The sequence below is a fragment of the Ictalurus furcatus genome, chromosome 7 (assembly GCF_023375685.1).
Source record: "Ictalurus furcatus strain D&B chromosome 7, Billie_1.0, whole genome shotgun sequence".
NCBI lineage: Eukaryota > Metazoa > Chordata > Actinopteri > Siluriformes > Ictaluridae > Ictalurus > Ictalurus furcatus.
This window is the reverse complement of record NC_071261.1, coordinates 29,307,602-29,322,259: the sequence shown is the minus strand read 5'-3', so window position 1 is coordinate 29,322,259 and position 14,658 is coordinate 29,307,602. Positions and strand designations below refer to the sequence as shown.

Below are 14,658 nucleotides of genomic sequence, written 5' to 3'. Positions count from 1 at the left end.
AAAATGCGGGTCTGGCTGAGTATTAATGCAAACACAGGCGGTTATGTCTTAAGTGAATGTAAACAGTTGAGGGGGAAAAAATCGGAGGTGTGTCAATACAGTATACTGGATCTGTGCATTAGGTCTTAAAGTGACAGCAGTCTAATAAACCTGCTGCTGTGTGTGTCATTAATGCTCATCAAACAACAAAACACAAAGAGAAACTCACTCACTCAGTCATTTGACTGAATAACTGCATTCAATTTAATAAGAATCACTGTACATGTCATATAGTGAAATCTATATTATTTTACATTTATTTGCTGTATTCAATTTCTGTAGTATTTCTTACTTGAATACTACTGATAAACATACCTGAGAAAACGGATCATTATCGTGAAATAAGATCGTCGTCGTATCGCCCGCCGCTAAACATTAGCATTTGGTGATTCCAGTCTTGGTGTACTTCTTAATGTAGTAAATATCATAAACCCTGCTGATAGGGATTTTTATTTTAATTTTATTTTAGGTTTAATAGTAAAAAAAACGTTACAAGAACAGAGCTGTGTTCAGAAATGAGTTTGTTGTGTTGCATAGACAGATTAAAAGCATGAAGCTTGTTGTTATGACATGCTGCTAAATGTAACTCTCCTCTGTACTCTCTCTCTATCTCGCTTATATATAACTGTGGGGGAGACGCATCAAATCATTTAAATGTCAGCTCGAACTGGACGACACAATATAGTGTGATACAATAACAAAACAGCTTCATTTGTATTGTATAATAAAAGTTCTACATATACCTCTACATCCCTTTTATTCTTTGAAACCATTTTTTGATAGGAAACTAGTTGAGGTGCTGATGACATGAAATAAAAATATTAAACGGCAATGGAAAGACGTAATAGTGGTATTTTTTTGTGACGTTTACGTTGCCATTGGTTTGTGAAGGTTGAAATGTTAATTGAACAGCTCAGTGTCGAGTTTACAATCGCAGTTTCAAATCTTTTTTCAATTTAATTACTTTCTGGACTCGTTTTTGGACTCGGACATTATGGACTCGGACTTGAGTCCAACTCGGCCCTTTCTGGACTCGGACCCGGATTGGTTAAGGACTCGGTCTTGACTCGAACTCGTCTTAGTTCTGTGTCATCTCATTGTTGTATGTAACACCGTGGTCCTGGAAGAACGTTGTTTCGTTTCACTGAAATGACATGGTTGAAATGACAATAAAGCCACTTGAACTTGGATTTGAACTTGACAAAGGTGGACTCGGACCCAGGCACTTACAATAAAGTCAGAAACAGACTTTTCTTTTCATCAGGGTTGGTTATTGCCTTTGACCGTTCTGCTAATACACAAAGCCTAATGTTTCCAGACTATCAAGCAGACGGTATATAATACAGAGAAAGAAATGTGTGTAGTCGGTATGGAATGTAGCACAGTGATGGGAAATGAAGGAGCAAGGTGGGAAAATCACTCACCTCATCTACCCCGATGACATCATACAGTCCCTGTCACGACAAGCCGAGTGATTACCGGTGAGCCATTTTAATTCAACTTCATTTAAATCAACTCATCTCCGAGCAAATCTTTTACTGTCATCAATCACACACACAATGTCGCGAAACAAGAAGACGCTCGTGTCGCTTGTCTCAGCGGTACACAATAAAAGGCTTATGTACAAAATAATATTTGACTTCCAAGGTCTTTACATAAAATATCTTTAATTACTCTGACTGCTCTTTCAATAATGCGCAGTCACATTCAAGCAGAAATTCAGCAGTTGCGAAGTCTTTTCTTCTTCTTCTTCTGGGAATCCTCGCCCATAAAAGCCGCATCGATCATAATGAAGCGCTTTATGAATAAGCAAGCGCATCTCCTTTTCTCTCATCTGCATAATGAAACATTTTAAAGCGCAGTGTAAACGAATAAAACCGTAATTAATGCCTCGCGCAGCTCAGTATTAAAGGCTCTTATTCATCAAGGTTGTGTCGATAAAAGGGCAGATTTGAGCGTCCGGCGTGTTGTGTGAACAAATCCGCGTCCGATTCATGAAACTGGCGTACGACATCAAAACGAGCTTTATATCTGAACGCGACGGATGAATCGGATACATCCCTAATGTGCAAGCAACACACCCTAATTTACCCTCATGTATTGTATGGATGTTTCTGAACACGCCGTATCAACATAACTAACAAAAAAGGGTTCCATTGGAATACTCCCAGTAAGAAGTAAGTAGAAGTGAGATGTGAAATGTTATTGAAGGACAAATCCAAGCGTACAGCAGTTTGACCAACGGTGTCCAGCTAATGTAAATGAAAACATGCAGGTCCTGTGATCAAAAGAAAAGGATTTAGCAGGCTACAGTTATCCCGGATCCTAGAAAGGATGTACAACGAGTATTCATTTCAGTGAGGCTCACTTCGAGGTTCTTGTGTGTGAGTAGTTCTTTTCAATCCTGGAAAATGGCAGGGAAAAATAAAGGTGTTTTAGTCAGGTTCTTCATTCACCGAAGAGCTTGAATGGGTCAGATGAAATCAAGTCAGTCTTAAATAAAGCTTTTTTTTTTTAAAAAAAAATATAAATAAATGTGAGCCTTAGACATATTAACAAAGCGCTGAGATGAAATCACCCAACATTGAAAAGCAGAGTACCAAAATGAATAAAGTCGCATCTGACGTGCTTTAATAATGATAATGAGTCTTTATTGGTCACGTATACATTAGAGCACAGTGAAATTCTTTTCTTCACATACCCCGGAATGTTAGGAAGCTGGGGTGAGAGTGCAGGGTCAGACATGATACAGCGCCCCCTGGAGCAGAGAGGGTTAAGGGCCTTGCTCAAGGGCCCAACAGTGGCAGCTTGAACCCCCGCCCTTACGATCGGTAACCCAGCGCTTTAACCACCAAGCCACCACTGGCCCTAATGTTGATATGAAATCATGTACTAACTTCAAATAAATTTGTAAAGACGACCAGACATCTTTGAATAACCCAGGCGTGTGGTTCTTATATCCAGGTATCTGCATCCAATTCAGTGCCTTTTTGTGATGCCTCTAGTATGTAAATGCACCTTTTACTCAGTGATAAAAACCCACATCTTCATCAGTGATTTACGATTACGAATTACACGTTGACACTAAATCCCATTCCTTACAGAACACACGGTTCGAACGTGCAGAATTACTGCAGAGAAAGTAATGTTATTTGAGTATTACTTACTGTACACTACTCTGCTTACTATACTTGCTATATGTACATTGATTGCAAACCATGCATCTTTCAGGTTGTTCTAAATTGTAAAGGTTGTTGTGCTCCAATTTACACACAGGGTTGTGATATCGAGACCACAAATCAGCGGTCATGAAATTTTACTCGTCTCAGTCTCAGCGTACGAAGAAATATTTCTCCGACGCCACGTAAGATGAGAACGTCATTTTCATGAAATTTTGAACGTTCTCATTACGGTACAAATCGTACGCTGATCAGCCGTAAGATTAAACCCACTGGTAATTGACGCGAGTAACATTGATTATTTTGTTACAAAGTGGCAGGTTTGTGGGGTATTCCTAGCATGCAGGGTGACAGGTGAACTGGCGACATGGTCATGAGCGCTGACCCTCGTGCGCTGGAAAAAAGTGCTTATAATGGGCACGTGAGCATCAGAACTGGACAATGGAGCAATGGAAGAAGGTGGTCTTTTCTGATAAATCATGTTTTCTTTTACGTCATGTGGACGACCGGGTGTGTGTGCCGCTTACCTGGGGAAGAGATGGCATCAGGATGCACTATGGGAAGAAGACAAGCCGGAGGAGGCAGTGTTTTGATCTGGGCAATGTTCTGATGGGAAACCTTGGATCCTGGCATTCATATGGATGTTACTTTGCTACGTACCACCTACCTAAACATCGTTGCAGACCACGAACACCCCTTCATGGCAACAGTATTCCCTAATACCAGTGTCCTCTTTCTGCAGGATAATACTCCCTGCAAAAATTGTTCAGGAACGGTTTGAGGAACCTGACAAAGAGTTCAAGGTGTTGACTCGGCCTCCGAATTCCCCAGATCTTGATCTAATTGAACATCTCTGGGATGTGCTAGACAAACAAGTCTGATCTATGTAGGCCCCACTTTGCACCTTACAAGACTTAAAGGATCTGCTGCTAACATCTTGGTGCCAGATACCCCAGCACACCTTCAGAGGTCTTGAGGAGTCCATGCCTCGACAAGTCAGAGCTGTTTTGGTGGAATGAGCTGGACCTACACACTATTAGGAAGGTGGATTTAATGTTATGGCTGATAAGTGTATAACTAAGTGCCTATAAATTTCACGAATGCTCCCTAACCCCAAATGCAGTGATATAAAATAGGATAACTCAGCAGTGCTTGTTTGAAGAATGGCCTGTGCTTAACATGTCCTATGGGTGTCCTGTACACTTGCTGTACAAAGTAGACGCGTTATTTTAGTTAATTCAAGAGAAATTTCACATCCGGTTAGGAAGATACTACAACCAGAAAATTAACAGATTTGAGTGTCTGGTCTTGGTCTTGACGTGAACTCGGCCATGTTTGGCATTGATCTCGTCTTGGTCTTGACTCGATTGGTCATGGTCTTTGTCTAGACTTGGTCTCGGCTAAGGTACACCAAAGACGCTGAATCTGAAACGATCCATCAGTAAGGAAATTCGGATGAATCAAGGCCATTGTGTTTTACTGACTGTCTTTCAAATATCAGTCAGTCGTTATTATTATGCAGCACTTCTGAGTACTGATTCATCTTTCAACGGTTCTTATATCAAATGACATATTTCTTTCCGTATAACACCCGATGACTGTATCAGAGACGTACAGATAAACGGTACAGTATTGAGACCTGGTGAGAGAGCGATGTGGACTGAATGGAGAAGTTGTGGAGACAGCTGTAGCAAGATGCGTTTGAGAACATTCACCAAATTTCAATTACAAGCACGTCTACGTTCAGATGGTTCTTCAGTCGTCCCTACGAGGGAGCTCTCAAAAGGAGAAACCCTACCAACAGAGTGGTTCTCAATCAGAAACTTCTAGCACAGCTGTTGGAGGTGTAAAAGAAAACGGTCGTATTTCAGCGACTCTAGTTTTCTAAACATGAACCATCACGGTTTGTGTGTCAGATCGTCTCTCCAGCTGTTCATCCAGCCACATGCATTTATACAAATGATTTCATTGAAGGCAGCACGTCGGACCAGAGCCTAGCAACATGGCTAGAGATATTAGATCAGAATAAACCGAGTTTTCACAGACTGTCATAGATTTTTCATCTTGATCGGAGTCAGCGCTGGAAACAGAACGATTGTCCAGAGAAATATGCGTTTAATCAATCCATGTTAAATTCCAGACAGATGTCTCACCTGTTCAGAGTCAGTAGAAAACAGTACCGTGAATCACCTCTGTTTCAAAAGGTCTTTTTTTAGAGTTATAATAAGAAAACTGTTAAGCATTATTAAAAAAAAAAATGCAGTCACCATTCAGTCATGTTAGTTGTTTATCCGGCTCATTTCGTAAGAAAGGAATTTTCACATAACCGGACCGTCACAATTTTTTTTTTAATGCTCCTGGTTATATGAAATCGCAGCTTCTAAAGACGTGAAGAAATAAAAGAACGAGGAATGAGAAAAGATGTACAAAAAAAATAATGAAGGCTGGGAATTTGAGGGCTGAAGAAAGGTTTGCAAGTAATGAGGAATGCAAAATGACAAGAGATGAATGAAGTGAACTGACTGTGGATATGAAGTGAGAAAAGATAAGAGAAGGATGATTTCCTTTATTCTGAGTTACACTCGACCTGCCTGGAGATGAAGAAGAGGAAGAAGAAGAAGAAGAAGAAGGAGGAGGAGGAGGAGAAGGAGGAGAAGAAGAAGAGGAAGAAGGAGGAGAAGAAGGAGGAGGAGAAGAAGAAGAAGGAAGAGAAGAATGCGAAGAAGGAGGAGGAGGAGAAGAAGAAGAGGAAGAAGGAGGAGAAGAAGAAGGAGGAGAAGAAGAAGAAGAATGTGAAGAAGGAGGAGGAGGAGGAGGAGGAGAAGAAGAAGAAGAGGAGGAAGAAGGAGGAGAAGAAGAAGGAGGAGAAGAAGAAGAAGAAGGAGGAGGAGGAGGAGGAGGAGGAGGAGGAGAAGAATAAGAAGAAGGAGGAGAAGAAGAAGGAGAAGAAGGAGGAGGAGGAGAAGAAGAAGAAGGAGGAGAAGAAGAAGAAGGAGGAGGAGAAGAAGAAGAAGAAGAAGAGGAAGAAAAAGAAGAGGAAGAAGAAGGAGAAGAAGTAGAAGCAGTAGAAGAAGAAGGAGAAGAAGTAGAAGCAGTAGAAGAAGAAGGAGAAGGAGAAGAAGAAGAAGAGGAGAAAGAAGAGGAAGAAGAAGAGGAAGGAGAAGAGGAAGGAGAAGTGGTCTTTAAAAGATGCGCATAGGAAATCCGAAAACTGGGCAGCCGGTAGGGGGCGTGTTTGAGAGAAGATCCTGGATGTGTGAGAGTGTGAGTGTGTGTGTGTGTAGTGTGTGTACAGTGTGTGTGTGTGTGTGTTCTCCCTTTCTCTCTCCCCTCTGTAACGGAGTCGCAGCTTCAGTACCAGCGAGGCGCTCAGAGCGGATACACGGGCGGAAGGAGAGCTTCATGCCGCTGCCGCTTGCGCATTAACCGGGACGTTTTCCTCCCCAAACCCCAGCGGGATATTTACCACGGCATTCGAGCGGAAATAGAGACACATAAAGGACGAGAAAAAGTGTCTCAATGGAGCTAAGCTTAGGCCGGGGCTCGCTTCTCCTCTTCCTCCTGACAGCACTCCAGGTAACGTGAATGGAACTGCTCCTTTCTGCCGCTCGTCTTAACAATACGCGTTTACTTTAGCGCAACAAACACGCGCAGAAAAGACGCGCACCGCTCAGGTGGAGTTTTTATCCGTTTATGTGTGCGTAACTTTATATTACGCGTGACTCATTGTCCCCTCTTTTTACGCACTTTTCTGTTTCTGGTTTCACCTTAAGAACACATCATAATACTATTATATATATGTATATATATATGTATGTGTGTGTGTGTGTGTGTGTGTGTATATATATATATATATATATATATATATATATATATATATATATATATAATTGAGGTTTTTTTCCACGCTGAACTGTTATAAAGTTGTCCATTCTGTCCGAACAGCAGCACTAGGACCAGCCCACTATCCCACTATATGCATCTTAAATGAAGTTATATTAGGAGCTCTGTCTGTGTGAGGCTCTTTAACTTAACAGGCATGGACAGTTGAATGTAAATGATCTGTTGAGGCTCACACATGGGGGCGGGGGGGGGGAGGGAGAAAGATAATAATTCCCCAATCTGTCAGGGTTAATAATAAGGTATTTAATGATATACATGTAGCATATACATGTAGCATGTTCTATGGAGAACAAACTGGGAGAATATTTGCATGGATTTCATCCAAGACAAAAAAAAAAAAAAAACAATGTCTCGTAAAAAATTCCCAGAAACTGAAATAAAAAGGTTAAGTAATTTCTTCAGTGTGTGATGTTTCTTTTCCCGGATCTTCTCTTTCCTGTTTACTTTCTCTCTGATTGCTAATAAAGAACATCTTGAGCCAGTTTCTCCGCCGACGTTTGGTGTGTAACGTGTCCTGCTAACTCAGTGATAACCAGCTATTGTTCTCCCCTCGCCTTGTTTTCATTGAAATTCCGCGGAATGAAAGAGTGCAAGTGGCATGAATAGCTGGGATGCTGTCTTACTCATTCTTTTAGGGCCCCTCACAAAAGAGATTGTATTAAGACCATGGACTGGTGGTGGTTGTTTGGGGGGGATGGGGGGCGGCAGGGGGGGCAATCTGATCTAAGGGTCAGCGTAGGCACTGAGAGGTTTGCGAGGAGTTTTACATACACAGACTCTCAAATCCTGTAGGTTTTTATAAATAAATAAATAAATAAATAAATAAATAGTGCTTAAAAGAAAACACCTCACTTCACAAGTCCTGTGTCTTTCCGAACTTGAGGCCGCCGTTCAGACGGAGCCGATCCGTCTCATACCGCCGTGGGCGGATCTAATGCTGCCGATCGATCACTGGCCCTCGCGCGAGCTCGGTGGAAAACAAAACGGTCGCTGTTCTCGTTTCCTGCCATGCTCTGCAGTAGAACACTTAACCTCGCCGGCCTCATTAGCCTAATTGCATTCTCTGTCCTGCTATAAAACAGGTGCTGCCTTTGTATATGTGTATGTGTATGTGTGTGTGTGTGTGTTGAGGGGTTAAGGGCCATGGGTTAGGGAATGTTAATTGTGCACTGATGAGTCACTCTGTGATTTTGCAGACTGGCACGGAAGGCAGAAGCTCCATACCATGCAGGCCTGGTTTTTCTGAAGACGTATACGACGCACCGATGCCTGAAACCCTACTGGAGGGACAGCCGCTTCTCACCGGTAAAAAAAAACAACAAATAATAAAACACACAAAAGCGTGTTGTGGGCTCAAGGCCATGCTTGTGTGTGTGTTTCTCAAGTGCGTGTGTGGCTAGTAGTTGAGTACGAGAAAAAAAACAAAACACTCAGTGTGTGTCCGTGTGTGTGTGTGTGTGTGTGTGTGTGTGTGTGTGTGTGTGTGTGTGCTACTCAAAGAGAAAGTTATCAAATGTCTTATTGTGTGGCTGTGAAAGTGTGTGTCGGTGCTTTGTAAGGTGTTCTGCTTATGCCTGTGTGTGTGTATCTGTGTGTGTACGAGTGTGTATAGGTATCACATCAGCTCCACGTGTGGTTCTGATCTATGGTGGGTGAAAACAAGCTTCAGACATGTTTAACCAATTAGCCACACTGTTATGTGGGCTTAAAAGCCATGTTGTTTGGTTTGTACACCAATAAAAGTTCAAGCTCTGCTTCTAATCACCGACCTGCACCAAAAAAATCCCCCCCACCCCCCCAAAAAAAACCAAAAAAAAAACCAAACGAGCTTTTCTTAAACAGCCTGCAGAGTTTCCACGTTGTGAAAATGAGTGTGGTTTGTTGCCAGGAAGAAAAACAATGGAAAAATAGGAGGGAACCAGCTTAAGCAAATTTTTGGGTTTCTTGTAAAATAGAACTTTTTCATTGTCAGCAGTTGGAGGAAGAATCACGTTTCTTACCGTTATATCTTGGTTTTAAACTAGAGATACATTGATTACACTCTCACACCATACGTCGATACCGATACCGATACCGATAACGAAATACGTCACCGACTACCTGTTAATCAATCCCGAACATCGCGGAACATATTCTTTATTTAATGTTTCCCTGGTTTAAGTAGTGGCCATGAAAATTGCACATTCGTGTCCATGCACATGCGCTTCTAGACTCTTTAAAATGTTAGCTAGTTGATTTTAACTGTACATTAGCTAGCTCTATACGCTACCTTGGATTGAGTAGGGTTGAAATGGAGAAGAGCAGATTTCCATTCATTCTTTTATGTTTAAGACAAACTATGGTACACTTATAGGGAAAAGTACTGAGTGGTGTGTATTGTGGATATTTGACACATAGTATGTGGTACTATAAGGATGTGGACCTGTAGGGGGAAAAAAAAAAAAGCATGGTTACTTGCAACTTTGAAGCAATCGGCACGAATCAAGTCACATGAAGGTTAAGATTAGGCTGGAGTTCACTTTTATACAACTTCATTAATGTAAAATTGGACACAACGCTTCAATTCAATCCGTTTTCAGTGATGCACCTTTACATTTCCATTCTTTTTTCATTCTTTTTTTTTTTCCACTGACATCAAAGCAACAAAAAGGACATGTATCCAGCTCACAAGTACCTGGCAAAGCAGGCTGAGGGGGAATAAAAGCTTTCCTTTCTTCTATTCTCTTGAGTAGCATCCTTGTCGATAAGACCCCAAGCTCGCAAAACATCTCAGAATGACTTCTGGAGCTTTTATGGTCGCTGAGCATGTCCGACGCGTCTACTGTTTGAGAGTCATTCACGGGCCATTTGGGAAAGGAAGGCTGTGTCCCATTCCCGTTCCCATTCGCAATAAATGCAGCCCGTTTCAAGAAGCTCACATTAAAACGACTTCCCGGTTGGTCATGGAGGCATTTCTAACCTGAGCTCATGAAGAATTCAAAAGAATTTGAATGAATGGAGGGGATGTACCGTGGATATCGTTTGATCTTCTATATAAGAAAATATATGAACACTAAATCTGAACTTGTGTAACCTTTCACACCAATTGGTACAAGTGTGAGAACATGTCACATTGTTCACATCCTTGCTGATTTATTTGTAATGTGTACTGGTACTGCGCAAGAGAATTGGCTTTTACATACATACTACCAGTTGCTTTTTTTAATTAGAAACAAGAATTCCGCCCTCGGGGCTGAAATGGTCCTTGTTTTAGAAGCTACACCATCGTAGAACAATGCTACCCCAATGACTTGTAGACAGCTTTAAATGAACGTGTGAATGAAGCCCATATCCAGCTGCTCCGTAAATGGTTTGATGGTGTCTTGATGTGCTACGGCCAAATGAAGCACAGCCAGTAATTATTGCCTCAGAGAACCCTCACCATGGTGTTAGCTCCTTCTATGGGCTTGCGTTTGATTAGAGCCCCCATCTGAACAGAGTGGCTCTGGGAGCTGCTGCTGGATTTCACACATTCGCTACAGATATCACATGCTAGTGGAGAGCGTGAGGTAGTCTCAGAGAGATGAAGAGCTGTGGGGGAGGGGTGTTGGAGGGAGCCATAGAGAATGAGAGAGGGACAGAGCGAGGGGAAGGAGAATGCCATGGGTTAGAGGTCACCATTTGCTTTCTTTACCCTTTCAACCCGCTCCACTCCCTCACCATTCAGTCTCCTCCAATGGGGGCACCTTGCATTCTACTGGGTTTGGAAGATCAGCCAATAAGCAAGGCTCAAGGCCACTAGTGCACAATGTCATCTTTATCGGGCGTGCTTCAGCATCCTCCCAACCTATTATCCCATACGAGCATTGAAAATCCCTCGAGAATTCTCCTCTGCCCTACCTTTATGCATGGTGCACAGCCCAATGGGGAAACTAATGGCCAGAGACCGTGCTAATGAAACACCATCCGCTAATGGTGGCCCCCGTAGGGCGCCAATTTTCACGAGACATGGCTCTCAACGAGAGGCCTCACACAGTACTCGCCAATTTCCACAAATGCAATCGTGGCATTTGATCAGAGTGGTCCCATATTACTGTGAGGGTTTTCCATAAAACTCAACTCATTAAATGTTATCGCGGACACATCGACTGCATTGTATGCATTTTCTAGGAGTGGCCGCAGTTTTTTTTTTCTCCTTCTCTTGCAAGGGGCTCATGGCTTGGTGAGGCAGGATTAATAGCATGCCAGGCTAGTGCAAGGAGGGTGGTGGTGGTGGTAATGGTGTGGTGAGGGGGTGGAGGGGGGGCAGCCACATTCATTACTTTGCTTAATTGCAGCCTCGAGGCTGTAAATAATGATTGAAATAACTCTGGACTGACTCGTGCTGAAGCCGCTTGTTGCTTGTGACGTGAGCCTCAGCACTCACGGCTGAGCAGGTCTAGAAAAATATGTGAGACGTGTGTGATGATGCACGTTGCTCATACATCTGGATTTTAACATAGAAGTGGTTTGTTTGTTGCAGGAGAAAACTGATGGCCTCATCTGGCTAATGTAGGGAGCTTTGTTTAATAGTCTGATCGCTTGAATAACATCACACAGGCAGCAAATATTAGGAAACGATTAACAACAGTAGAGACAGGCATATATTGAAGTAAAGAAGGGGAGATCTTTCTATATGAGTTATGTCTGTGCAGACGGATAACCACCATTACGAGAAGCTTAAAGGCACCATCAAGTGCTCCAGATAGGCTTATCTCATTCTTTATATAGTTGATAAGCTGAGGGAGCCATTACTTCTTTAAATGTACTCCATTACAGCTCTTTGCAGCAGGTTTCCTCTTGGCTATTTTTAATAGATCATGATGTACTGCTGATGCTTTGTAATAGCCTACCTTTTAAAGCCTTTCTCATTTTTACCCATGCCATCATGATTCAGCCTGGCCATTATGACTATCTGTTCCTAAAACTGGGTTAATGAATATTCCCCCAAGCCTAATTGAACGGAGTACACTTTCAAGGCGCCACCAAGCATCTACACCCCTCCTCCCCCACCCCGACCCCTTCAAAGCCATCCATCCTGCTTTTATTTATCCTCGCCCTCCACCGCTCTTCTCCACGGCTTGCATTTTTATTGCTAATGAAGCGTTTCTTGGCATGACGAAAAGGGCAAAATGTGGATTCTAACCTGCTTCCTGGTTTTCCAGTGCATTTGGAGAGAGATATAGAGAGAGGGAGAGAGAGAGAGAGAGAGAGAGAGAGATGGGGAAGAATATGTGGCCATGGTGAGCATGAGACCTTCTCAACCGGGGTTAGATTTGTAAGTGGGGAGCCACAGTTGACTGACTTTACAATCTTGCTGAAACAAGCGAAGTCAATACTATCTCATGCAAGAGGCACTCACTCGTAACTGGACTCTTTTATTTTTTTCCCCGCCATTCAGCTCTGAATAGTGGGCCACAATAAGATAATTGTTTTATATACCAATGAAGTCTTGATGGTAACAAATTCAGAGAACTGTTTTGTTTAACTTTTGTATAAGCACGAGCTCAGTTAGGTTTGTTGGCCTGATTTTGGTGAATAGAAATACATTTGAAATGCGTTTGTCTTTGAAAATGGCCCTAGTTGTACAGTTAATGAATGATCCATCTGTCCACTTTAATGTTGATGATATCCTAGACAACAAGAGGTCATGGTTTTGTTTTGTTTTTTGTTGTATTTTTATTTTTTGGAGCTTACTTATTCTTGCTGATGGAGAAATTTAAATGTTGTATGAAGACAGAATTGCATTCTTGATCAGTCCAACATAGCAACATTCAGTGGTGGCACTGTGGGGTTTAGCGGTTAAGGCTCTGGGTTATTGATTAGAAGGTTGGGGGTTCAAGCCCCAGCACTGCCAAGCTGCCTCTGTTGGGCTCTTGAGCAAGGCCCTTAACCCTCTCTGCTCCGCGGTGCCGTATCAAGGCTGACCCTGCGCTCTGACCCCAACTTCCTAACAAGCTGGGGTATGCGAAGAAAACAATTTCACTGTGCTGTAATGTATACGTGACCAATAAAGACTCATTATCAACGTAAACTACAACCAATTTTCTTTAATCAAGAGTTGGTATTGATATCATATTGGTGTGTATAACACTAAGGGACAGGTACTAAAATCTTTGAAACCCATTTTGGCCATGTTAATCAATTGAAAGTCAATGTGTATTAAGAAGTGCGTTAAACAACCTTCCGAATAATCCCTAATTAATATGGTCCATTGAGATTACACACAATGGCATTCTGTTCCAACACAAATGAGTCCTGCTAATGCAAATGACCAGAAACACCAATTGTTCCCTTAATCCCACCAAATTAAATGTGAATAGATTAAACAGAGACTACATTTCCACACACATTTCCAGATTAATCCCGACCGTGAAGAATCCAACCTTATTTAGCAGATTCCAAGAGCCCCCAGATCCTGGCGTCACCGTTCACTGACTTTCTTTTAAAAGATTTTCCATCTCTAGCGCAACGCATGAAGGGTTGTTAAGGATCTCTGTGATGTCTACACGCACCATTACAGCGGCTCCTGGTACACCTTGAACCACTTTCGACTATTTAGAGAACAGTGTTTGGCCAAGCCTGACCCTTACGACCTAGTCCCTGTAAATCTGGCTCTGGGTTCATGCCCCCGAGGCATGTTCTTCATCCAACAAAAGCACGTGTTTGGTTTATAGGCGAGCGAGTAACCTTAAATCACGTAATGCCGAGACCTCGTCTAATGACACGACTATGGCTTGACGACGGAGGAAAGAATCGGAGCTCGTGGCATGATCAAATTGGGCCTGGGATCTGTCGTGTATTGTTGTCAGGCTTTATGCTGTCAGAAGATGGATGGTGCACATGTGGCCTTGTACATCCTGGTGCTTAAAACAACTGCAGTATCAGCGGGAGATGGATTTGATTTTGATTCCAAATGTGACACGCTGTAAGACATCAGAGAGAAACAAGATCCATGACTTCAGCACACAGAGCTCCCAATAAAGCCACTGAGTCGGGAGCGGATCTCGGTCGCTCCCTCCTCCGTATGGTCTTCGATCTTCGGTGAAATCTTCATTCTCTTCTGTCTCTACATCACGACGACCTGACTGCTGAAATCTGTCCCTTTTTGATCCGGCCAAAACGTCTAGGGTTTCCGTGCCAGAACTGCTAACTGCAAGGTGTGGCTTCGGCATCTCGAGCAACAAGGGAACAGATTGATGAGTTCAGGGTCTTTTGGCTCGATCGATACATTGTAATGAAGGTTGTATTTCAGTTCTGACGGATTTTTTCGAATCAGGCCACCGCTTCTTCATTGGACAGTGTCGTGACAAATCCTCGCTGCACCCCTGTGGCTACATTTATGACGCTCTGTTGCTCCTACTGTGTCGTTCTGTCGTGTGCTGACTTTGATTACGTGCTGTTTTGCATGTGTCATGAACATTTTAAATGAGCACTATTTGTCAGGCTTATTTTAGGGCCGGGAAAAAAAAAAGCATCCTAATGACTTGAACCATTTTTTCCTTTCTTAGCAGGGTGC

The 14,658-nt window shown here is 42.6% G+C and overlaps 1 protein-coding gene across 1 annotated transcript in view; it reads left to right on the top strand.

Moving 5' to 3' along the window:
* Positions 1–6,255: 6,255 nt before the first annotated feature.
* LOC128610397 (cadherin-2) overlaps positions 6,256–14,658 on the top strand; it is a 105,354-nt gene continuing 96,951 nt past the window's right edge. Inside the window, exons 1-2 of the mRNA XM_053629688.1 lie at positions 6,256–6,794; positions 8,318–8,426. Of these exons, the coding sequence (XP_053485663.1) occupies positions 6,738–6,794; positions 8,318–8,426 (166 nt within the window). The 5' untranslated portion in view covers positions 6,256–6,737. The remainder of the gene's footprint in view (positions 6,795–8,317; positions 8,427–14,658) is intronic.